General features: G+C 42.3%; 1 protein-coding gene across 2 annotated transcripts in view; it reads left to right on the forward strand.

Annotated features, from left to right (window-relative positions):
* Nucleotides 1-27,084, forward strand: part of TBC1D12 (TBC1 domain family member 12) — a 132,033-nt gene that overhangs the window by 44,586 nt on the left and 60,363 nt on the right. The window contains exon 3 of one of the 2 annotated variants that reach the window (XM_040362138.1): nt 8,007-8,063. The exons of the other annotated variant lie outside the window; for it this stretch is intronic. Within the exon in view, the coding sequence (XP_040218072.1) occupies nt 8,007-8,063 (57 nt within the window). The remainder of the gene's footprint in view (nt 1-8,006; nt 8,064-27,084) is intronic. 2 annotated transcript variants of the gene reach the window in all.

The following is a 27,084-nucleotide window of genomic DNA, read 5'->3' on the forward strand; positions in this document are numbered from 1 at the left end:
CGAGAGGAGCAACAGTGGGATCTTCCTAGTCCGAGCCGGGTGTATCATGTTGATAGCTTTGATAGTGTTGTCGCGGGCTTTTCTAATGGGAACGAATCCCACTTAATCAAAGTGAATGAGTTGCGGCATCAAGCCAATTGGACGCATGGAAAGAACTTTTGTGAATAACTTAAGATCCACATTGAGCAGTGAAATTGGACGATAGTTTTGGCATCGAAGCGGGTCCTTACCCTCCTTTGGGATCACTGCAATGTGGGCTCTCAAGGCGTCTCCCGGGAGGGGCGTCCCCTCTCCAGTTGCGTTGTAGGCGGAAACAAAATGGGGGAATATCCCAGTTCTTAATACTGTGTATTGCCCCCTTTAACATCAATGACAGCTTCTTCTCAGATGGTAAAGATGCCCATTTCTCTTGGTAAAAAGCCTCCCAGTTCCTGTAAATTCTTCGGCTGTCTTGCATGAACCGCATGTTTGAGATCTCCCCATTGTGGCTCAATGATATTGAGGCCAGGAGACTGAGATGGTCAATCCAGAACTTTCACTTTATTCTGCTGTAGCCAATGACAGGTCGACTTGGCCTTGTGTTTTGGAACATTGTCATGTTGGAATGTCCAAGTATGTCCAATGCACAGCTTCCTGGCTGATGAATGCAAATATTCCTCCAGTATTTTTTGATAACATACTGCATTCATCTTGCCCTCAATTTTGACCAAATTTCCTGTGCCTTTTGTAGCTCACACATCCCCAAAACATCAGAGATCCGCCTCCATGTTTCACAGTAGGAATGGTGTACCTTTTTTAATGGACCTTGTTGACTCTCCAAATGTAGCGTTAATGGTTGTGGCCAAAAAGCTAAATTTTGGTCTCATCAGTCCAAAATTAGCCATTGTCTCTGTGCTGTATGGCATATTGTAAGCGGGATACTTTGTGGCATTTGCATAGTAATGGCTTTCTTTTGGCAACTCAACCATGCAGCCCATCTTTCCATCTTCGATTGCCTCCTTATCGTGCGTCTTGTAACAGCCGAACCACATGTTTTCAGAGAGTCCTGTATTTCACCTGAAGTTATTTATGGGTTTTTCTTTGCATCCCAAACTATTTTCCTGGCAGTTTTGGCTGAAATTCTAGTTGGTCTACCCGATCGTGGTTTGGTTTCAACAGGACCCCTCGTTTTACTTCTTGCTTAGAGTTTAAACACTGCTGATTGGCGTTCTCAATTCCTTGGATATCTTTTTTATATCTTTTTCCTGTTTTATACAGTTCAACTACATTTTCCCGCAGATCCTTTGACCATTCTTTTGCTTTCTCCATGACTCAGAATTCAGAAACGTCAGTGCAGCACTGGATGAAAGATGCAAGGGTCTGTCAGGAGTCCAGAAACTTGTGTGTATATTATCAGGCCAAAATGTAAACTTTTGATCAGGGTCATTTTGGGTAGTTTCTGTTGTCATGATTTAGAGAGATTAAACACAGTTGATAATAAATGGCTTCAGCCAACACTAACCATGAGTGAAAGAATGTTTTTTTTGTGTTCTCATTCATATTCTCTGGCCAAGAAATCATCAATTCTGCAAGGGTGTGTAAACGTATGAGCACAACTGTATGTGTATAGTTATGCATGTGATTCTGAATAAATAATTCCTCATACATTTTCTAATTGCCTTTGGACCCACTTTTTTAAACTAAGGGGTCATGGAGCATTGATGGGTGTGGGCCAAGGAGAGGAATCATGAGTGCGCACTTTACATTTCTGAGCACTTTTAGCATGGACCTTTCTGGTTGCAGCACTTTCATATGGATAATCCATTGAACACATTTTATATGGACTATTTTTTTATTTTTTTTTATTAAATATTTTTTGTATTTGCGGTGTGAGAAGGGGTTTTATAATGCGTAGAACATTTATGTGGAATCCCTGATCTGAAACAAGCATGCAACAAGTGAGCACCCATGCTATCAATGTACTTGCTCCAGGTCAGTGGCTCAAAGTAATGAGACTATTGAATCACTGTAACAGTCAGTCACTGGCATTTACAGGAGAGTTCAATGGTGGCAGCCTGTAAATTTCTTTGTTTGGGTTTTCTGTAAAAATACAGGGAATATAGTGCTTCCCTGTTAGAAAATAGGTCTTTAGGAGCATGAAACCTCTGAAAGTCCATGGCAAATTGCTGCACATCTCCAATCGCTAAACACAGATTGGTTGGTTAAGGTAGGTTTAGGTTATTGCAAATGAAGGCTACGCCGGGTAATAAACAGTATGGTTTCACATTCTATCATCGGTGAACTTGTTTTGATTGTCCAGTAATGATTTGTAGATATTCAATTTTGTATATGTTTATTAAGACAAAGATGAATCTGGTAACATTAAAATGATTGTAAACTTTTTTTTTTTTTAAATGAACAAACTTGTCATACTTACCTGTTCAGTGCAATGGTTTTGCACAGAGCATCCCCGACCCTCCTCTCCTGGGGTCACCCTGCTGGCTCTCCTGGTTCCACCTCTCCTGCGAGTGCTCTCAAAGGAGGCCCACGGCACTTGATCCTGAGCTGTGCTGCCTGCATCTACAGTCAGACTGACGCAGTCCCCCCCCCCCCTTAAATCTTTGGTCTTTGGAAAGGATTGGAATTGCATCAGCAGGAGTCAATGGCTCCCACTGCTATCAGTCTGCTCTGTGAGGAGGGAAAGAGCAGAGAGAGCTCTTGTTCTCAAGCACAGCATTAGATTGAGATCAGGCTCAGGTAAGTATAAGGGGTAGCTGGGGGAGGAGCCTGTGTTTTATTTTTTATTCTTTAATGCAGATCTGTCAGTATATCTTTATACCCGTACGGGCACGCAGATACACTGACTGGAACAAATCCATGAACTTTCACAGTGCTCCACATCGCCATGGTAGTTTGAGAACTACACACGGACATTTGCAAAGGGGGCCAGGGCTTGTAGTTCATTCACACGCAGAGCTGTGTGAATGAATGACGTGGTCGTGTAGACAGCCGCACTGATTTTAAAAAGGGACAGGTAGTACAGAATACGTATTCTTAAGTCTTTAGAACCTTTTTTTAAAAAGCCATTCATGCAGTAATTAAAAAAAAATAAATCTTAAAAGTTCACAAACATTTTTACATACAATTGTATGTCCTTGGTATGATTTTTATAGAATTTTAAATTTGTATTGGGCCACTCTTTGCCAAAGCTGCCCTGAAATTTAAGTGTAATTCCATGTAAAAAAATATAAGTTTTTTTATAGTTCTATAGATATTTAAAAACGTTTTTATATTATGCATTATTGAAATTGTTAAATGTCTGATCAGAAGATCAGTCTAATCCAGATGTTCAGAAATATTCCGGTGCTTCACTGACAACAATGTGCCTGTGTGCCCAATGTGGCTGCTTGCAGGCACTTCCTGCAATTGTGGGTGTCTGTGCTAGCAGCACGGTACAACCCTGTCTGGCCCTACCACTGCTAAAGGGTAAATGTGATGGACTGGCCAAGCATGTCTCCAGACCTAAACCATATTGAGCATCTGTGGGGCTTCCTCAAATGGCAGGTGAAGGAGCAAAAGGTCTCCAACATCCACCAGCTCTGTGATGTCGTCATGAAGGTGTGGAAGAGGACTCCAGTGGCAAACTGCGAACTCAATGCCCAAGAGGGTTAAAGCAGTGCTGGAAAATAATGGTGGCCACACAATATTGACACTTTGGGCCCAATTTGGACATTTTCACTTGGGGGTGTAGTCATTTTTGTTGCCAATGGTTTAGACATTAATGGCCGTGTGTTGAGTTATTTTGAGGGGACAGATAATTTTATTTATACAAGCTGTACACATTGTAGCAAAATGTCATTACTTCAGTGTTTTCACTTGATAAGATATAATAAAATATTTACAAAAATGTGAGGGGTGTACTCACTTTTGTGAGATTCAGTATAATCAGTTTGAAGACTGTACAGAAAGCCAGTGCAGTTCAGAAACACGGCATTGCCCCTGTCCTGACAAAACGGGCAACTCGGCAGAAAATCGAACCACGCCACGTCCGCTTTCTTTAAACCATCAGTAATTGCTGATTTAGACTAAATTGGTGTTTGGACACAACACCGGCTACCGACTACAGTCTGTTACAGGAAGATTTTGCTGTTTTCACAGGACAGCGGCTAATGAGGGCAAAGTTGTTGTCACTGCCTCAGAGGTGGCCATTTTCTTGGTTTAGTTTCAGAGCGGAGTAACAATTGTTACTCCGCTCATAATATCATGCAGAGGCATCTATTCAGTTGCCGGTGTTGTGTCCAAACAGCAATTTGCTAAAATAAACAGCAATTCGTCAGAATCGCCAATTCATGATGGCTTAACCACTTGCTGACGGCTGGGCTTTCGTTCTGGGCGGGCGTCATATAACGTTCTCGGCTTTCCGACCCTCTAGGGAGCCGTTGCACGTTCCCGGTGGCTGTGATGTCTGCCGGGCACCTGTGATTGCCCGGTAACAGAGCAGGACCGTGGATCTGTGTGTGGAAACGCACAGATCCACGGCCTGTCAGGTGAGAGGAGACCGATGGGGTGTTCCCAGTACAGAGGAACACCGATCGGTCTCCTCCCCTTGTGAGTCCCCTCCCCACACAGAATACCTCCCTAGGAAACACAATTAACCCCTTGATCGGCCCCTAGTGTTAACCCCTTCCCTGCCAGTAATATGTATACAGTAATCAATGCATTTTTATAGCACTGTTTGCTGTATGTAAATGTGAATGGTCCCAAAATAGTGTCAAAAGTGTCAGATCACCGCCATTACTAGTAACAAAAAAATAATAATCTATCCCCTAATTAGACTCCTTGTAAACCAATCAATATACGCTTATTGCGTTTTATTTTATTTTTTTTAACCAGAAATGTGTAGAAGAATACATATCAGCCTAAACTGAGGAAAAAATTAGTCTTCTCTTTTTGTCCATGGACGGACACCGCTCCTTAAATCTTGACATTTGGGTTATGTTCCTGTTCATAGGTGAGGACTAGGCAGAACATGTTAGTTATCTTAAAACATGTAACTTTAACAGAGTTGAACAGCCACGCCCAGGGGGCGGTCCCTCCGGTCATAACCCCTCACCCTAAAGCATGCAGTTTTTTTTCTGCTTAGCAGAGAAGGACGTGACTCCCTTTTGGGCCCAGAGTCCTGAAGAAATTTTTAAATGTTATTTATTTTATTTTTGTGATTCTTCTATCAACTGCCAGCTGGTTGACGGGCTGGATATTATAGATCCTTGTAGTCTCCCCAGTCTGGCCATCGAGCGTGAGCAGTCCTTAGCTATGCGCTGGGTCGGCCACGACATACCCCATGGCTCCAGGGGTGGCTGGTGAGCATATGCTCTGGGGTCCACATATGACTGGGCTGCTGTTGTCTCACTCACAGTGGACTGGGCCGACAGCTACTCTGTACCATCGGTTGTGGGTCTGTCAGGGAAGCGCCAGCAAGTCCTCGCAAGGACGGGTAAGTACGGTTCCTCCTGCCTCGGCAGGATGGAACAGCTGGGCATTCCTGGGATTAAGGGGTTCTCCTGTCCTCCCTTTCCCTGCTCTCCATCTTCCTTTCCCCTCCTGCCCTAGAGCCCGCTGCGACTGGGGTGTTACCTGTGTGGGGGCACCGGGGTCTGCTTTCTGTGAGGGGGGGCTGTCTCCTGGGAAGTCTCTGCATGGCCTTCTCTTCCACATCCCAAGGCTCGTCGCCATTTTTTGCAGCGCAGACGCCTTTTTTAGTGTTCCTGCTTTCTCGATTGAAAATTCCCATTGGTGTGGCTGCGCTGTGGCGCAGGTTGGGATTTTGGGGGCGGACATTTCTTGTGGTCTGCGCCCTTTTATCTGAGGCGTCTGTCGGCCATTTTGGAGTGGGTTTTGGCCTCTAGCACTGGCTTTCTGAACGGAGCACAGTTTTTACCTCACGGATTTTACCTCGTCTTTTTCCTCACACACAGGCTGTGTATACAAGGAGGGCGGGCAGCGGCGCCGAGCGGTCTCCCTCTGGGTGGTGAGTCCCCTGGGTAAACCCCCCACCCCCCCGGTCGGTGCAGCAAGGAGGGTGGACTTAAGTGTTTTTCACTTAGTCCCTGAGGGCTGTCAGTGGGTGATTATGGAGTCAGTATCTTTCTTCCCCTAAATTGCCAGAGGCAGAAAACCGTGCCCCTGCACCTATGGATACGCTGTCGGCAGTCCTGGAATATTTTTTTGCCAGGGTAGAAGCGGCGTGCGGGCGTAAGGAGGGTAAAAAAAAATCTTCTGGGGAATGCTCTGACTCCGATTCGGGCCTGGCTGTGGCTCAGGACCCTGGTTCTGGTATGTCAGAGGATGCAGACCAGGACCTCCCTGGTGAGGAGGACCCCTGTCTGGGTCAGTGCAAGGTAGGGCACTTGTAAGTGCAGGGACTCTCTCAAGCTGGAAGATGCAGCTGGGACTTCCACAGAGGGATCTGTCTACTTTGGGTCACACAAATCTAACCGCTCTGTGAAAGTATTTCCTTATGTTACCTTCTATGATAAGTTTATAGATAAGGAATGGGAATGGCTGCAGAAGTCCTTTGTGGTCCCTCAGCGCATGGCGGTTCGTTATCCTTTTGAGGAGAGCCTTTTGAAAAAATGGGCCTCTTCTCCGGTCGTGGCCCCCCTGCTCCTTCCGCTAAATAAGGTAACCACTTCTCCGGGTGAAGGGGAGCCCTGCCTTTAAGGACCCTGCTGATAGGAGATCCGAAGCGGTGACCCGCTCCATGTTCACCATGTTTTGGTCAGCGTTGCGACCTATACTGGCTGCGACTTCGGTGTCTCAGACGCTCACTGAATGGGCCAAGATTTTGCAACAGACAATAGAGGAGCATCACCTTCCTCCAGAATGCGTAAGGTTGACTGACCAATTGGTACAGGGCCTTGTGTATGCAGGGCCGCCATCAGGGGGTACAGGCAGTAAAAACATTTTTTTTAGTGGTCCGGAGGTTCCCAGGGGCCCGGAGGCCCACAGGGCCCCAGATGGCAACCCCCCCTTTTTTTTTCTAGCGCAAGAAATAAAAACTGCAGAGGTACTTAAATACCACCAAAAGAAAGCTCTATTTGTGGGGGAAAAAATATATATAAAGTATAATGATTTCATTTGAGTACAATGTTGCATGACCACGCAATTATCATTCAAAGTGTGACAGTGCTGAAAGCTGAAAAATGACTTGGGGGGGGGGGGGGGGGGGGGAGTGCCTTGTATTGAGGTGGTTAAAGAAGACAGAAGTGACGTGGGTTGTCAAAACATCCCCTTCATAAAGGTTTACCTTTTTGCACCATGTTGCACCCGTATTTTTAAGGGATAGGTTCACATTATGTAACCTGTTGCATGCTACACACCCTATCATCCTCCACCCCCACAAGTCCCTGTTGTGATAGCGGGCCGGGATCTTCTCCCAGCACCACTTGTTACAATTTAAAAAAAACACCCGCCTCATTCATTCACAGAGTTCTGTAAATGGGAGAACTAGAACTACCTCAGCCATGAGGCTGACTACTTGTAGTTCTCAATGAACTACCAGGGAGCTAATGAGTGCTTTAGGTAGTTCATTAATCCTTCCTGTCATTCCGTAACTGCCTGCCCGTGCGAGGTACACTGATAGTCTGCAGGAGCCTGAGATTGCACCTGGGATCGGTTAATCATGGGTGCAATGCCCTGCAGTCTGCTAATAAAAAAGAATAATAAATGCAGTTTTTTTACCTGCAAAAGGATGTGCATTTATTTATTTATTTATTTTAAAACAAAGGTGAACTTATCCTTTTCAGATTAACTTAACCTTTTAACGATATTGATCAATCTATGTAGTTTTTGCAATAAGCAAGTTGTTTGATGTAATATATACATGATCTCCAGACAGGCAAAATGTGTACATTGTATTTAAAGTAAAATTTTTGTTTTATATTAAATACAACTTTTTTATGTATTTTACAGTGCTTTTACTTGTATTCTTTATGTCACTAAGGCTTGAATTCTGTTTTTCTCATCAGGATGACAGTTCTGGCAGTCTATCCTCCGTCTCAACACCAAATCTATTAAATGCGGGGGTATGGAATTTAATATCATTTCCTCGTCGTCATCATCATCATTTACAGTCGTAGAAGTCTTTATTTTGCATGGAATGTTCACTCCAGCATGTTTTTATTTCCCTATTCATCAAAACCACTGGCATGATTAACACATGTACATCATGCTTCAATCTATCCTGCTTCATGTAGTCCTTATAACTCTTAATGTGCATCTCTTATTTTGTTGTTTCAAATACATAGTTTAGGAAATTAAAACACTTATTTTTCCCAATTAATGGACCGCTAAACATAACATTTATATTGTGATTACATGGCTTTTTTTACAAACAGTTAACACAGAATTTTGATTTATTCCCTTATTGTTTATTTTTTATTTTTTTTATCTCATGTCTGGTTTTATATTTTTCTTTATGTATATGTGCAGTACAAATTATTCAGATAAGTGATAGAGTTTAGAAAAAAATGTAATTGTTTAACCAATTCCAGTCCACGCTTTCGCCGAAAGATGGCTGCAGGGCAGGGTTACTTTGCCAGGAAGGGTGTACATGGACGTCATCCTGTGCTCCTGCACTGTGTGATTTGCTGAGTCATTTTGGACTTGGCTGGTCACAGATCAGGGTAAAGGGCCGTTCCCAGCAGCCCTTTACCATGTGATCAGCAGTCCCACCAGTGTTGCCAATTGGTGCCTCACACTGTGTGAATGAGCACGACTGCACAATTTTTCCAACTTATATTGAAATGCACATTTTAGGCCTGAGGATTCCTAGAAAGCCCTAAATCAATAAATCAATATATACATACATATATATATATATACATATGTGTGTATATATATATATATATATATATATATATATATATATATATATATATATATATATATAATATATATATATATAGTTTTAGAACGCAGAGTTGCTGTAAATTAGTGGCATGTGCATTTTTTCAAATATTTGTGTTACAGTTTATCAAATCTATGTTTTCGTTAAAATTATTATTGCATGTAAACACAATATATAATACTTTTTTTTTTTTTTTTAATTGTAAAAGATGAGATTGCATCGAGTAGATGGACACCAAATGTGTCACCCTGGCTATGCAAATGGAATGGTGCAAAACTATGCCACCTAAAATTGTCAATTGCCATGTCTTTAAAAGCCTCACTAATTTAGAATTAACAGTGAATGATGGCTTTAGAAGTAATACCCTCACTCTAGCGTTCTTGACTATACCAAACAATTTTTTTTTTTTTTTTTTTTTATTCCCAATAATTTACTTTTAAAGACTGCACACAGAGAATACAAAAACCACATCGCACATATTTCCAGAAGGATAACGTGATCATACAAACCATAACAATTAGCAGACCAAAACTGTACTGGAGCATTGAAGAACAAGGCAATCCGGAAAGCCAAGCAATAGTGGGTCCCTGAACCTTGTGTGGTGTTTTGCATGGTAAATACTGTAAATAGAAAAACACAGTAAAGGTATTAGCCAGAAAGAAGTGCGTACAAGATGGAAAGGGGGGGGGGGGTGATAGAAGAAGGGGGAGAGGGGAGGGAGAGAAACCAGTCAATCCACCATCTCACACAGCCCAAAGAAAAAAGGATCCCTAGGAACAGTCTCCAAGGTGAATAATTTACTTCAGCAAGGCCCTGCATACCACAGAATTGACTAATTCATACCAGAAGAACCATTTTTTGAGGAATTTATCACGGACACATTGCTCCGTGGCCACCACATCCTCGATTTTCGTTAAATTCAGTGACACTTTTCAACCAAACGGCTATGGAAAGGTGCCTGCGTCTGTTTCCAAAAGTGGGATATGCAACCTTTTGCCACAGTGATCAGTAATGGCAAGATAGAAAGCCTATAGGCCTTGCCAGGAAAGCGATGGTGATGCAGATGGAAGAGAGCGGGGTCCCTTGGCAAAACAGTCAGTCAAGGTTTTTGTATAAGTGCACACCCACGAACATGTTTATATTCAGGTGGGGGCCTGTAAAAAATGTTGGTTTTTTAGATTTTTATTTTTTATTTTTTCTACTTGTCTTTAGTTCCGAACCGGGCGAGATCAGGTGTCAGCAGATGTTCATCTGCTGACACCCGCGATCTCATATGGACCAATGTATGTCCCTTTTTCATCCGTACACGGATGGATGAAAAAGCGGACATACGGTCATCCCGTGTGAAAGAGCCCTTACACAGCTAATGTGATCCCAGTGCTGATGGAGAGGGGCAGGGGAGGGGCAGACAAGATGCTGTGCAGGGACTGAATGGATGTCGTCGTACTCAACCAATGGTTGGTTGTTAGGATACCGGCAGCTAGAAGGTTATATAGATTCACAATGAAAACATGGCTTTGTGTTACAAAAAGTCTGCCCTGTATGCAATTGTTCGGCAATTTTTAGGCATCTTGCCAAGGCACCCTTGAAGAAACCTGAAGGCATCCTGGTTGAAAAAGGCTTAATACCAATTTCCAGGTGCTAGTGATGAGTCACATAATGCAAAGTTTTAACCAAAGTGATTACCAGAAATGGCAAAACACAAACCATGCAAGGGTGTAGACCACTGCGGATATTGTGGTGATCTGTTGCCGGAAGTGGGAGCAAATACCTGTTTTAGACGGGTATCTGCTCCCCCCCCCCCCGAAAGGTGCCAAATGTGACACCGGAGGGGGGGGGGAGGAACTGGATGAGCGGAAGTTCCATTTTTTGGGTGGAACTTCGCTTTAACCATTCCCCCGCTCAGATCTCTACAACATAAAGGCTAATCATTCTGTAGCCATCATAAGAACTGGGAAGGCTAAATTCAGATAACATGAGGTGTGCAGAAGACTTGAGACAGCTCTGATTTTCTGAAGTGTTTTTATTTTGCCGTCTTCAAATAGAACTAACAAAATGCTTCTAATAGCATTTTTAACTGACCAAAAGGGAGCATAAACTTAGTTTAGCACAATTTTATGTGTGCAAATGTCACATGGATCCATATTAGAAAATATATGTTTTGGAAATGTAAATTGTGGATTGTCATATACTACTTTATTTATTTTAAACCCCCCTTTCACAGGGTATGTAATATGCACATCTGAATCATCGGTTGAATTATAGCAGCCGTTGCAAGTCTGAACTGAGTCATTGCCAGTACCGCTTCAGAAAAGAATAGACACAGCTGGGGCTTGACTCATTAATCTAGGCCCAGAGAGCACTATCCATAAATTCAGTTGTGGTACATAGGGGGATTCAGCAGAATGACCTCATCCCAGCTTGCAGATATGAAAGGGAGGGACCACTTGACCTTGTGAACTTTTGGCTGCTTCTCGGATGGCATCATTTGGATAAATTGTGGACATCATATTTGCGTTGCCAGGAGCAGGAATAAATTGTAACTGTGAATTATACAAGATTAACCAGACTGCTCATGGACAAAACTCTACATCTGAATGCTTTCTACATGAACAGCATAACATGCAGAGTGAATGTTAATTCACAATGACTCACCTAATCTGATCAGTTAGCGATTCGCTAGTTGCTATTAACTATAAGTACACAAAATTAAATAATACTTTCCTCCAGTTGGCTAACCCCTTCTAACACCACTTTTCACTGGTTATTAGGGGTGCTGTTGGCTTCACAGTTGATAGCCTCCTAGCAACCGATTGTGCTGGGCGTAGCTTGAAAGGGAAGCAGAGACGCTAGATCCCCATTATGTCCGCTCTTTCCTTGTGATTAGCAATGGTCAGAGTCTGTCATCCATGGCAGGCTATCTGTGGTGTACGGATCCACTCCCTGACTGCTGTCAGTCACAAGGGCAGTAGACTCTGAAGGAGTGCTCCAGGGCAGTATTTCAAATCATTTACTCCAAGCTATGGGAAGTCTCTCTAAAGCAAAGGGAGGGAGGAACCCCTTCTAATATCCTGTTCTGGTGACAGCTGTTGAATTTTAGATTTCCCATTTAAACCCTTACACAATGGTCACCAGGTAATAACTGAGCGGGTGAGTTTTCCTCCTCACAGACAGCATTAAAACCCTGACAGGAGTGCTAACTTTTTCCCTTTGCTACTCTACCTATCTAAAAAAAAAAAAAGCATGCAAAATTCTCAGAACATTCAAATGTAGTTCAAAATAATTTATTTGCTTCTAACATTTGGTTTTGGAACAAATGGACTTAAAAAAACTACATGCACTGTTAAAGTTGTATGTTCAAGAGAAATTTTCCATACTGCTCTTTCAAATTTTTCTTTTGGTCACTGTGGTCCAAAACTAATGTTGTTTTGACCCACTAATGATTAGAAAAAGAACAAACTTTTTTTTTTTGTGTTTTTTGTGTTTTTTTTTTTCCCTAAGGGTTCACGTTTTGATATTCTACCCATTTTCTACCCATCTGTGGCAAGCTTAAATTGGTTCTAGAGTCAGAAGGTTTTTTATCTTAATGCATTCTGTGCACTAAGATAAATCTTCTGTGTGCAGCAACCCTCGAATACCTACCAGATCCCCGTCTCGATCCAGCAATGTTGCACAAGAGACTCTGCTGTCTGGGACTCACCTCCTCATTGGCTGAGATAGCAACGGGGCACTATTGGCTCTTGCTGCTGTCAATCAAGTTTTTCTTATTCCGTTTACTAGAGTCCTCCTTCGGGTGTCCACATCACTGCCTGTTTGATCTTACCTCCAATAGGTGGAGGCAACACTTCCAGAGGCTGGGTCCTTCGTCATCGGCTCCAGAGACAGGAAAGCTCATGGGAGTGGTGTGAGGACCAGTGCTCAAGAAGAAAACGAGCAGGGAAAAATGCATGGTCCCCGGGCAGGATATTCGATTGACTCATTGGGGAAACTTTGATCCATTGCATTGCAGGGTGGCTTAAAGCGGACCATCAGTCACTTTTATATAGTTCCATCTATTATATATTCTGCCCTTGTTGTTTTAAAGGGGTTGTAAAGGTACAACTTTTTTTTTTCCCCCTAAATAGCTTCCTTTACCTTGGTGCAGTCCTCCTTCGATTTTGATTTTAAATGTCCTAATTTCTTATGAGAAATCCTCACTTCCTGTTCTTCTGTCTAACTCCACACGGTAATGCAAGGCTTTCTCCCTGGTGTGGAGTGTCGTGCTTGCCCCCTCCCTTGGACTACAGGAGAGTCAGGACGCTCTCCACGTTGCAGATAGAGAAGAGGCTGTGTGTCCTGACTCTCCTGTAGTCCAAGGGAGGGGGCGAGCACGACACTCCACATTACTTTGCATTACTGTGTGGTGTTAAAGACAGAAGAACATGAAGTGAGGATTTCTCACAAGAAATAAGGACATTTAAAAGCAAAATCGAAGAATGAAGTAAGTAACGGAGGATTGCACTAAGGTAAAGGAAGCGATTTAGGAGAAAAAAAAATTGTACCTTTACTACCCCTTTAACTTTGAATAGTAAAAAACTTCTTTCTGACAGTAAATACCTTATACAGCCCACTTCCTGTTTATTATTTAGTCATTGGCCTAGGCTTATGACGACATGCACAACTCTTACTCTTGTGAGAGTTTGCTAGGAAGGGAGGAGGATAAGTCAAGAGGGCCAATGAGCTACAGAGCTGGAGGGGTGCCTCTGTGTTTAGCTGCCCACAGTTATGTTGGATGCAGCCAGACTTGGTGGAGGGGGATTTCTGCAGCATATTTGGCAACTACAGTATATATAAAATATGCATAAGTGGTTGAAGGGAAGCTTCATAATGGCAAAGATGTTTTTATTACAAATTATATGAGCAGACTGCAGTTCCTCTTTAAGCAGGGTATAAAGTACACATATAGAACATTGGCCGGTTCAGCAGGAACCAAAAAATGGCTGCTCTAGTCTGAGCCAATGTACTAATGCAAAGTTAATTCGGTGATCTCCCCCGCTGAGCTGTTGTGTTCTGACGGACCTTTGTCTGGCTTCTGTTGGACAGACTGGACATGCACACAGGCAGAATGTCGGAGGCCTTTTGTTTTTTCTTTTTTTCGAAAAGGCAAATATCTCCCAACATTCTGTCCAGTGGTTTAGGGACACGTGAGGTAATCAAGGAATGATGCACTATTTAAATTTTCCTGAAGTTGGGCTTTAACAAATTCCAAATAGCTCAACAGTCTTAATTCTGTCAAATCTTTTTATTTCACTGCAAGCCTGCTAGACAGTAAAACACACTTTGTAGTCTTGAATAGTCCAAAGCCTGGTGTTATGAGCAGGGAGCTCAGGAAATTGACTAATTGACTTGGTAATGCTGACATTTGCCCTATTGATTCATGGGAAGTGTGACTTTTAATGAGTCCACTTTAATTGGAGGATGCATGGTGCTTCCATTTTACAATTTGAATTCTTTATAAAGACAATGTATAATATACTATACATATTGGGAACGTTTAAAAATAAACTTTGGCAGTATTCCCAGAAAATTGTTATAACTACTTGATTATGGAAGCAATACTGTATAAAGAAATATTTTTGTAATACGTTAAAACTATTTTTGAACATGCTGTGCAGGAAACCTTACATATTTATAATTACAGTGGCTCTTTGATCCAAAGAAATGCAAACAGACTGCTGGCCACTTGGTTAATGGCATAAGAAGATAGTGTATTAAAGCATTTGTTAACTCCGAAAAAAAAAAAAAAGATCCTTTTCCCTTGAAGCATGTTAAACAGCACAGTGTTTGTGCTGTAATTTGGCCCCCCGTATCGCCTGTAATACCTTGCTGATCCTGCCTGGCTATACCCTTACCCCTGTACTCTGAGCTGCTCAGCCCCTGACATCATTGTCGGTGTACATTCCTCCATCATGCGCAGCTCTGCACTCCTCTGTCCTCATCCCCCCTCCCCTCCCTGTCTGCTTGTACCAGTGCCTGCCCCCCCCCCCCACACTCCTGCTGCTCTCATATCTGCAGCTAAATCCTCCCATCCTCTCTGTACTATGAAAATAAGTGTCTGTGTAATATAAAAAATCTGCCGATCTTTACCTATGTGACTGTGGCTCCTGGCGCTCAGCTGACTGTCGGCTCCCTCTCTCCCCCTCTGACATCAGCAGGAGGGCTCAGCCTCGCCCACTGTAACTGTGAGCTAAGAGAGAAGAGTGCTGACAAGTCAGCTGAGCCACCGGGAGCCAAGCTTATATAGGTACAATCCGGCAGATTTTTAACACAATACACTTTATTATGGTACAGAGGGGATGGGAGGATTTGAAAGAAGTGGGTTGGCAACCACTTTAAAGCGGGAGTTCTCCCGAAAAACTATTTTTAACATTAGATTGAGGCTCATTTTGTCAAGGGGAATCGGGTGTTTTTTTTTTTAAATCGAAGCAGTACTTACCGTTTTAGAGAGAGATCTTCTCCGCTGCTTCCGGGTATGGTCTTCGGGACTGGGCGTTCCTATTTGATTTGACAGGCTTCCGACGGTCGCATACATCGTGTCACGAGTAGCCGAACGTCGGTGCGGCTCTATACGGCGCCTGCGCACCGACGTTCCGCTACTTTCTGAAAATCGTGACGCGATGTATGTGACCGTCGGAAGCCTGTCAATCAAATAGGAACGCCCAGTCCCGCTGCCCATACCCGGAAGCGGCGGAGAAGATCTATCTCTAAAACGGTAAGTACTGCTTCGATTTAAAAAAAAAAAAAACGCCCGATTCCCCTTGACAAAATGAGCCTCAATCTAATGTTAAAAATTAAGTTTTTGGGTGAACCTCCACTTGAATAGTCCTTGAAAAAAGTCCATATAAAAAAACGCTGTGGCATGAAGTTCAAATTAGGGCAGCATCAGCAGTCTCTCTCGAGCAGGATCTGGAAAGGCTCCCACCAGCAAATTATATAAACAAAAAGGAGAAAAAAGCGCTACTACCTAAAAGTGTAGTATTATGAAATGAAAAACAATTATGCACTCGCATGTACAAGGTAATGAAAAACATATCAATAAGTTTCCAGTAGGCAGCGACCTTCCAGGTAGTCAATGGTGGATGTGATGTATTGTAAGGCTTCATGTACACGGGACGTTTTTACAACTGCTCCTGAACGATTTACCTTGACAGATAGTAACCCACGTTTAAAACGTATGTTTTGCTGCGTTGAAATGCCGCGTTTGCGTTTTCCAAAGAAACAAATTTAAAGGCCAAAAACGCCTATAAACGAAACGCTGCTAAACGTGGGTTAGCCACGTTTAGAAGTAGGGGTGCAACGGATAAAAAAAACTCACGGATCGGATCGAACCTCGGATCAGGAGTCACGGATCGGATCATTTTCGGATCAGCAAAAAAATAAAAATCTTGCTACACCCACCGGAGTTTTAGGCTGCATACACACGATCGGTCAAAACGTTTTCATCGGTCCAAATTATATATATATATATATATATATTATATATATATATATATATGTATGTATGTATGTATGTATAACTAGTAGAATCAATAAACGTGAACAGGTGTTCAAACTGATAAAAACAGCGCTAATATGTGGATAATCATCCAAATAAATAAATACAGTGGTGAAACCTGAATGGTACTGATGGTGTGGAGGGTGATCTATAGCTGGTATAAGTGCACCTGGCACCAGATACTGCACCAATAATGTGGATGAGTCCCAAACAATTAATGGGATGTGTGCTTACCACAAAACAAACCTTCAGATCAAACTGGTACTATAAGGGTTAACACTCGAGCAGGGTCATATGTGGAGACAAAAAAACAATAGCATAATCATGGTATAGTATTGTCTACACAACAGCCCATTTGCCAGGTTTGGATGACAAGTCCCCAGTGTGTGCCCGTACAGTGATTGTGAATGATAAAAACCAATAAAAAACGAGTTCACCGCCTCTCACTGGCGTCCTCCCGTCCACAGGGGCCGCGCTGGTGCTGCGGATGCGATGGTAAGCTGTGTCCTGGATACGATTGGATGGCAGTGGAACGCACGTAGACTTCCTGTGTAGCCACGCCCTGACGCGTTTCGTCACTTCCGACTTCAACTGAGGGCGTGGCTACGTGGCGCCGTCAATATCCCTTTATACCCATGTAGCTGTCGGCTATTGGATGAGTCATCACTGCCTGTTGGATCTGATTGGTGCTACTCGATCCGGATATCAGGGAGGACATCAGCCGAGCTACTAATGGGTTCAAAAGAGTATATATCGAGGGAGTCTAAAATTATAAACTTTAATGTGATCAATGTAATCAAATGTAACCTTATAGGGTAAAAAGAGATCAATAATCTCATTATTAAAAAACGTACTATTCACTATTTTGGTTTTAATAAAGCGGTATAGTAAAGTAGTGCTGTGGGTTTGTTTTTTAAAAAAAGTGATGTCCAATCACTAAGAGTGGGCGTGTCTAACAGCCCAAAATTTTACATCACGGGAATAGCACTGGCAAATAGCATAGAGCTTACTAGCGATATCTTTACAGGTGGACAGTACCTGTAAGTGCTAGCGCAAGCAGGTCATAGGGCATCAAGTCAGTGCTATAGTAACATTTGATGACACACGGGAATGTGCATCAAGGATTGGAAACATACTTAGGTGTACTTGTACTATGTTGAATTGGTGTTCCCAGATTAATCATATCTATAAAAACAGTGATTATTTTTTCTCATATCTTCAAAAACATGGATTTTCAGAGAGGGTAGCTTCAAATGTATATCCAAGAAGGTTGCTTAATGACCCGGTTAGTCTTATCGGGCGTGTATGGGTCATATATTTGTGTATAAGCATAAAGAGACATGTACACATATATGTTTCTGTAGATGAGTACTTAGAGAGGGTAGATATAAATATAGATAAATAAATATATAGGTATGGACGTATAGTATATATAAATATATGAAAAAATATATGTATATAAAAAATATATATACGTATAAGAGAAGGGGTGGTGAGGAGATGGTGGGACATAAGCAATATTAGAAATATTAAAAATATTAACAATATTATTAAAAGGGCCACTCAAATAAATATAATAAAATACATATAAATATGTATAAAACTTCCTTGCATAAAAAATCAATATATATTTTTCATAAAACTCTGCGCAAGGGGGAGTGGATGTGAGAGGGAGGAGGCTTATGTGGTCGTCAATAAACCATGCAGAATATAGAAGGGAATGTCAAACTGTAGGAAAAGGAGCCAGTATCAATGATCACTAATGAAGCAGTTTATATCCAATTCTATGTTTAACCCATTGGGAGCCAGAGTCCCTGCTGAATATATCCATTCCGTCTCACGTTTGGATAACTCCCTGACTTGATTACAGCCCCTCCAGGGTGGTTCGAGGTGGTCAACACCCCAAAATTTCAAGCCGGTAGGGTTCTGATTGTGGTGCAACTTAAAATGGAGTGAGACATTGTGATCTTTATATCCTATTTTGATATTGGCAATATGTTCGGCTAAACGGATTTTTAGCTTTCTTTTTGTCCTTCCAATATACATCAGGTGACAGGGACATTCGAGCATGTAAACGACATAGGTAGTATTACATGTGATAAAAGATTTTATTGGAAACTGGATATTATTAGACGTGGAGGTAAATGTGTCAATATGGTTCTTTGGTCTGGCAGCTTCTTTGCATGGGAGGCATTTTTTGCAAGGAAAAAAGCCGTCTTTGTCCCAAAAAGTTGGGTTTTTTTTTGGAGGATCTAGGATCTTTTTTACTATTTTATCTCCAAAACTTACAGCTTTCCTGTATATGAAACCAGGTTTACTTGGTAGTACTGTGTTTAGTGTTTTGTCGAGAAACAAAATGTGCCAGTGATTTTTGAAAATAAGCTCAACTTCTTTATATTGACTATGGAATCCCGAAATAAAACTCCATTCGTGTACATTCTTCTTGTTTTGTGGTTGTCCTGTGGTGAGGTAAGAGTCCCGGGGTAAGAGTACTATTTCTACAATGACTTTGTCCAGGTCTCTGTTCGTGTATCCTTTTTCCAAGAACTTCCCTTTAAGTATGAGGGCCTGTGAATTAAAGTCTATGTCATTGCTACAATTGCGTCTAACTCGCATTAGTTGTCCCTTTGGAATGTTCCTCAACCACATTGGATGGTGGCCACTTTGGATGGGCAAGTAGCTGTTAGAGTCTGTCGGCTTAAAGTATACTTTGGTACCCAATTTGTTCCCATCTCTAAAAATATTAAGGTCCAAAAAATGTATACTTTGTATATTATATTCACTGGTCAAATTTATGTTGTAATTATTTGAATTCAGATCCTTTAAAAACTCTTCTAATGTTAAAATGGAACCTGTCCAGATAAAAAACAAGTCATCGATATAGCGGCGGTAAAATAGAAGCTCCTCACGCTGTGTGTTAAAAATGGATTTATCCTCCCACTCGGACATAAAAAGGTTCGCAATACTTGGTGCAAATTTAGCGCCCATTGCAACCCCATTCTTCTGTGTGTAAAAGCAATCATTGTACCAAAAATAGTTATGTCCCAGACAGTAGTCTAGGCCAGTGTTTCTCAACTCCAGTCCTCGGGGCGCACCAACAGGTCTTGTTTTCAGGCTTTCCATTATTGTGCACAGGTGATTTGATCAGTTTCACTGCCTTAGTAATTACCACAGCAGTTTGATCTGAGGGAAATCCTGAAAACATGACCTGTTGGTGCGCCCCGAGGACTGGAGTTGAGAAACACTGGTCTAGGCAGTTCCGCAGGAATACTTTAAGGTTATGGGACAGGTCTTCTCTTTTCGACAAGGCCCAGTTCAGTGCCAGTAGCGCATCGTCATGCTGGATTATTGTATATAAAGATGACACGTCTGCCGTCACTAGGTATACTTCATCCTTGCCTGTTAGATCGATTTCTTGTAACTGGATCAGCAGATCTTTAGTGTCCCTTAAAAAAGCTTTGGTAACTATAACGCTTTTTTGTAAGAAGTGGTCCAAGAATTGGCCCAACCTGGATGTGACTGATCCGATTCCATTCACAATAGGTCTTGCTGGTGGATTTTGCACATCCTTATGGATTTTGGGCAGTGTGTAGATAGTTGGAATCCTACAATTACTTGGTACCAGGTATTTTCTCTCTTTATTTGATATCGCACAAGAACGGTATCCCATTTGTACAAGTTTCTTTAGATTGCTTTCATATTGTGGTGTGGGGTCCCTTTTGAGTTTCATATAAGTATTGGTATCGGATAGCATGTCACACATTTGTGTGTGGTAAAATTCTTTGTTTAGAATCACTATGCCACCCCCTTTATCCGCAGGTCTGATCACTATATCCTTTCTTTTTTCTAGTGATTCTATCCCATCCCTTATATGCCTTGGGTTCACGTTTTTTCTGGGTTTAATCTGTTCCAGATCACGCAACAGAAGACCCTTAAATACGTCCAGGGGCTGGTTTGAGCCTACAAGGGGATTGAAAAGGGATTTATTGCGTAATCCACTGTCTTTGGGCGGAATAGGGGTATTGGCTATAGTGTTTGGATATTTGTTTAAAAAATACTTTTTCATGCTTAATCTTCTGGTGTATTTGTGTATGTCAATAAAAACATCAAATTTATTGATTGGACGATTCAGTCCACACTTTAGTCCTAAATTTAAAATGTTCGTCTCTTTATCCGTTAAAATCGTTTCCGTTAAATTAAAAATGCCCCCTAATCGTATTCTCTCACTCTTCTTTTTTTGGTGCTCTTTTGTCCGTCTCCCTGCTCTGCAACCTCTGGTTCTCCTCCAAGGTCCTGGATAAATGCTCCTTCCTTGTTCCGGATGAGGGTGATCCCTCCATTGTGGTTCCCTGTGTGGGGGTGCTTGGTTGGCCTCTCTGTATTGCGGATACTGTTGTGGTTGCATCACGCCTCTCCCCCTGTTGGATGATGTCCCTCTCCCCCTTTTTTGCCACCCCCGGCCTCTCCCTAAAAAAGGACGGGGTGACTGGTACCTCACTTCATATTCATCATCACGTAAGGGTTCGTACCTGTTATAAATGGGGACTGGGTAATATACATCCGTATGGGGTGGCCTTTGGTTATAGTTATGGTTGGAGGGGGCCATATTCCTATTCTTTCCTCTTGTATTATTATTAGACACCCTTCTAGCCGGTGTGGGGGGATGGTTAGAATCTTGTGTAAAACCCAAGATTCTTCCATTAGCAATTTGTGGAGCTGTACTAGTGGAGGGTTGTGGTTCTCCAGTAGCCTGTTCTTGTTGTGTCTCCATAATTTCATTTTCACCTATGTCTATGGTGTTAGTTTGTTGCCATAAATAAATGGTATTTGTTCTGAAGTCCCCCATGTCTCTATGAAACTTCTTAATTTTTGTTTTCTGAGTTTCTTTGTCAACCTTCTCTAAACGTTTCTTTATTCTGTTATTAAAATCAATGACTTGTTGAGAGTCTTTGATGGGATCTAATAATGAATTTAGTTCATTTATCCTTGTCTCTAATTTCACCATTTTCCTCTTCTTCCTTTTTAGGATGAGATCCTGTAATTTGTGACCCACTCCATTAAAGAACTCTAGCCATTCGACCATAGAGTCCCTATCATCTAATCCATCTTGTGGTGTCACTTCCCATCTCAGACTTCTTATAATAATCTTTTCTTTCAAGTACTGCTCCAATGTACAAATATCCCACCATGTCCTGATTTGTTTCTCAAGGGTGTTGCCAAGGGTGGTTAGTGTTGTGTTATAATTTATTTGTGCGGTGGTTTGTTCATTCACAGAAAAAATATTGTTCATATCCAGGACACAGCTTACCATCGCATCCGCAGCACCAGCGCGGCCCCTGTGGACGGGAGGACGCCAGTGAGAGGCGGTGAACTCGTTTTTTATTGTTTTTTATCATTCACAATCACTGTACGGGCACACACTGGGGACTTGTCATCCAAACCTGGCAAATGGGCTGTTGTGTAGACAATACTATACCATGATTATGCTATTGTTTTTTTGTCTCCACATATGACCCTGCTCGAGTGTTAACCCTTATAGTACCAGTTTGATCTGAAGGTTTGTTTTGTGGTAAGCACACATCCCATTAATTGTTTGGGACTCATCCACATTATTGGTGCAGTATCTGGTGCCAGGTGCACTTATACCAGCTATAGATCACCCTCCACACCATCAGTACCATTCAGGTTTCACCACTTTATTTATTTATTTGGATGATTATCCACATATTAGCGCTGTTTTTATCAGTTTGAACACCTGTTCATGTTTATTGATTCTACTAGTTATATACTTGGAAAAGGTTTTTACCTTTTTAAAAAATAGCTGCTCACAAAGTTTATGCCATCTGACATCACCGGCATAACTTTTTCACAGCATACTTTGCTTTTACTATCCACATCTGTTTGTCTCCACCTCTAACACACTCGGGTTGAGTCACTTAGTCCTTTGGCGCCGGAAGTGCAACCTTAGGACGTTTTCGTTTGCACCCTTCTATATATATATATATATATATATATATATATAAATATTATACATACACACACACACACACACACACACACATTTTATAGTTGCTTTCTGGCATTTGGCAACCATTTCACACATAAAACTACATCTTTGATACCTGTTGTATATAAGAAAAAAAAAAAGCTAATTTTTATCTCATGGGTCTTTTTTTTAGCTTTGTGTTCAGTCATTGTCAGAACTGGGGGGGGAAATAACATGCAGTAGTAAATAATCTTGCTGTAAAAACATCATGTCCAAACAGCCTCACCTCTTTAATCCACCCCTGTGAATGTGCTCTTTTTTTTTTTTTTTTCTCCTCTCACACCAGCGCTTCACTGCTAACAGCATTCCCTCTCCAAGTCTGCTTGCCAGAGCCCAGTGCACAGCCCTCCCCGCCTCAGTGCGCTGACTACAGAAGTCAGCTCGTTGAGGTGGGGAGGCGTGTCACGCTGGGCTCTGGCAAACACACTGGGTGGAGCAAGATGGCCGCCGCTCCGGAGCTAGGCTGAAGTCGGGGACTTTTCTAGGCCGAGCGCTCCGCGGATCGCAGGGTGTGCCGATTCAAACGGGGTGACCCGTTCGGATCACGGATCGGTGACGATCCGTTGCACCCCTATTTAGAAGCATTTGACGCTTGAAACGTGAAAAACTTTGGCGTCTGAACTCATTTTTTTGCCTTAAAAAAAGGCCTATAAACTGTAATTTTTTCCCCACAATTCTTTGCAAAATTAAACTCTTAATTTCTGTTAAAAAAAAAAAAAAACACAGCATATGCATACTTGCAACAACACAAAATGTCTGAAAAAAATGTGGAAAACTTTGGCGTTCTGAACTAATTTTTTGCCTTCAAAGAAAGGCCTATAAACTCAACTGCCTAAAAACAACAGTAAACAAACCTGTGTGCATGTACACAAGATAACATTGAATGAGTTCAGAGGGCAGTTGAAAAGTGTCCTCTGAACGTCCGTTTAGCAGCAGCAATGTACATGGGGCCTAAGGTGCTTCCTGTTTCCAAGCACCTTATATCACAATCACCTGGAAGGTCTTGCTCACTTCTGACCACCTGGAAGACTTCAAAAGACTCACCATGCCCCTTAAAAATATATTGGAGTGTTTAAAATGTGGTCATTTTGTGGGTGTTTCCACTGTCCTGATGCTTCAGTGCCTTAAAAAAAGGTGATGGGTAGTCAGGTAATTAGATGTGTAGTTTATCCCTCTAGAATGCTTTAAGGTGCTCCTTGGATTTTGAGTCCCACTATGTGGCTAGTCTGCGAAAAAGTACCACACATATGGTATTGCCTTACATAAGAGAGGTTGTTTTGGGGGTCCAATTGTAAGTATGCCTATGCTAAGTGTTAGAAATTGACAACCTTGTGTTAAAGAAAAAATAAATAAAAATTTAACCACTTCAATAAAGGGTACTTATGCCCCCTTCCTGCCCAGACCAATTTTCAGCTTTCAGTGCTCTCCCAGTTTGAATGACAATTACTCAGTCATGCAACACTGTACCCAAACCAAATTTTTATATTTTTTTCACACAAATAGAGCTTGCTTTTGGTAGTATTTAATCACTACTGGGGGTTTTATTTTTTGTGCTTTTCTGTCATAAAATTGAGCAAATTAGTAATTTTTCTTCATAAACTTTGACCAAAATTTCTACTGCTACATATCTTTGGTAAAAATAACCCAAATCGGTGTATATTATTTGGTCTTTGTGAAAGTTAGTCTAAGGCTGGGTTCACACTAGTGCGACACGACACTTGTCCTACTTTGGATCCGACTTTGCCCTGCGACTTGAAGCCGACATACGTCCGACTTTCAATGAACGGGGATCTGACTTGGATCCCCGTCAATACCATGCACTGTATTTGGTATGAATCTCGAGGGGGAACTCCACGCCAAAAAAAACAGCATGGGTTCCCCCTCCAAGAGCATACCAGGCCCTTGGGTCTGGTATGGATTTTAAGGGGAACCCCCCTACGCCGAAAAAAACGTGTGGGGATTCCACCACAATCCATACCAGACCCGAGCACGCAGCTTGGCCGGCCAGGAAAGGGGGTGGGGACGAGCGAGCGCCCCCGCAACCCCCCCCCCCACCTGAACCGGAACAGACCACATGCCCTTAACATTGGGGGGTGAGTGCTTTGGGGCAGGGGAGGCACCCTGTTTCCATGTTGATGAGGACAAGGGCCCCTTCCCGACAACCCTGGCCGTTGGTTTTCGGGGTCTGCGGGTGGGGGCTTATCGGAATCCAGGAGCCCCCTTTAATTCACTTGGGGGAAAGAAGTGTAAAAAAAAAAACACTAGACAGGTTTTTAAAGTAATTGGGCAGCTCCAGGGGTCTTCTTCCGACTTCGAGGGTCTCTTCTGCCTCTTCTCCTTGGAGTGGGAACCCATGCCATTTTCTTTATTTAAAATTTGGCGTGGAGTTCCCCCTCAAGATCAGCAGAGCACAAGTCGCATGCCAAACTGCGTTCTGACTTTGATCCGACTTCAATGATATTCAATGGGCTGAAGTAGGATCAAAGTTGGACCAAAGTAGTACAGGGAACATTTTCAAAGTCGGACCGACTTGTGTCGGACCAGTTAAGACGGCTCCCATAGGGAAACATTGATTTTCACACATCATGCGACATGAGCTTCCAATGTCGGAGCGTTTGTTGCACCAGTGTGAACCCGGCCTTAACCACTTAAGACCCAGACCATTATGCAGGTTAAGGACCTTGCCCCTTTTTGCGATTCGGCACTGCGTCATTTAACTGACAATTGCGCGGTCACAGAGCTTCGAACCAAGTCGCGACCGTGCCAGCACACTCGCGACCCCGCGGCTGGGCTCTTAAAGGCAACGTACAGGTACGTGCCTGTGCCCTGCCGACGTATATCGGCGTGAAGGGGTCCTTAAAGCGGGGGTTCACCCCCAAAAAAAAAAAAATGTAACATTACATTCAGCCGAGTTGTCAGAATGACAATCGGCTGTTTTTTTTAAAATCTTATCCCCGTACATACCGTATTTTCACCGCCGCTTCCGGGTATGTCTTCTGCGGGACTGGGCGTTCCTAATTGATTGACAGGCTTCCGACCGTCGCATACTGCCAAGGTATTTAGTAAGTTGTGTGGTGAGTTTTTTTTTTTTTTTTTAAGTTAAAAATTTTTCCCACAATTCTTTGCAAAATTAAGTTTTTTTTTTTACAAAATGATGAGGGTTATTTCTCTTACACACCAAATGCATAATTGCAACTACACTCCAAAACACATTCTGCTACTCCTGAGTATGGCAATACCACATGTTTCAGACTTTTTCACAGCCTAGCCACATACAGAGGCCCAACATGAAGGGAGCACTGTCAGGTGTTTTGGGGACCTAAATTACATGTTGGAGCAGCTGATGATTCGGCTTTTGGCCGCAGTGTACTGCAGGCCACCGTATAAAGTTCTGATGGCTATTATTATTTGGCAGGGTGTCTCCCTCCCCTCAAGGCTATTGCTCTGGCATGTCCCAGCAGGTAATGAATATTAGCCTGACTCTGTCCCATGATGTATGAAAAAGAAAATATAATTTTTTCCTCATACTTGCCTGTAAAATCCTTTGAGTACATCATGGGACACAGAGGTCCCTCCCCTCTTTTTTTGAGGACTCCGTGCTTGCTACAAAACTGATGTGCTTCCTGTATGGAAGGGGTTATATAGGGGATCGCTTCCTGTCTAAAGACTTTGGTCTACCGGTCTCCATTTCACTGAATGATGAAGTATAACCCAGCAGGTAATGAATATTACCCTGACACTGTGTCCCATGATGTACTAAAAAAAAAAAAAAAAAAGGATTTTACAGGCAAGTATGATGAAAAAAATCCAATTTTTTTTTATTTTTATTTTTTTTGAGAATCCTTTACTGGCAATGGCTGCCTGAACTCTGGAACCCATGGACATTACCAAAGATTGGGTTTCCTCCTTTCTGATGCTTTGTCAGGCTCTAACTGCAACTGTCTTCAGTTGTTCTTTGTTTGTGGATCTTTCTGCCTTTAGTTTTGCCTTCAGCAGTGAAATACATCCTCAATTGGGTTGAGATCAGGTGATTGACTCGGCCATTGCAGAATATTTCACTTCTTTTCTTTCAAAAGCTCCTGGGTTGCTTTTGCAGTGTGTTTTGGATCATTGATCATCCATACTGTGAAGCACCGTCCAATCAACTTTGCTATATTTGGCTGAATCTGGGCAGATGGTATATCTCTAAACACTGCAGAATTAATCTGGCTGCTTCTGTATTCTGTCACATCATCAATAAACACCAATGACCCAATGCCACTGGAAACAATGCATGCCATCACACTGCCTCCGCCATGTTTTACAGATGATGTTGTGTGCTTTGGATCATGACCTGTTCCAAGCCTTCTCCACACTTTTTTCTTCCCATCATTCTGGTACAGATTAATCTTCGTTTCATTTGTCCTAAGAATGCTTTTCCAGAACTGGTCTGGCTTTTTTAGATTTTTTGGCAAAGTCTAATCTGGCTTTTTTATTCTTCTGGGTTTATGAATGGTTTGCACCGTGTGGTGAACCCTCTATATTGCTCTTGTGCAGTCTTCTCTTGATTGTACACAAATCCTTTATTCCTGCAACGCTGTTGTGTGATCACATGTTCTCTCCCTGTTCTTGCCTCTC

This window comes from Rana temporaria, chromosome 8 (assembly GCF_905171775.1).
Source record: "Rana temporaria chromosome 8, aRanTem1.1, whole genome shotgun sequence".
NCBI classification, from domain to species: domain Eukaryota; kingdom Metazoa; phylum Chordata; class Amphibia; order Anura; family Ranidae; genus Rana; species Rana temporaria.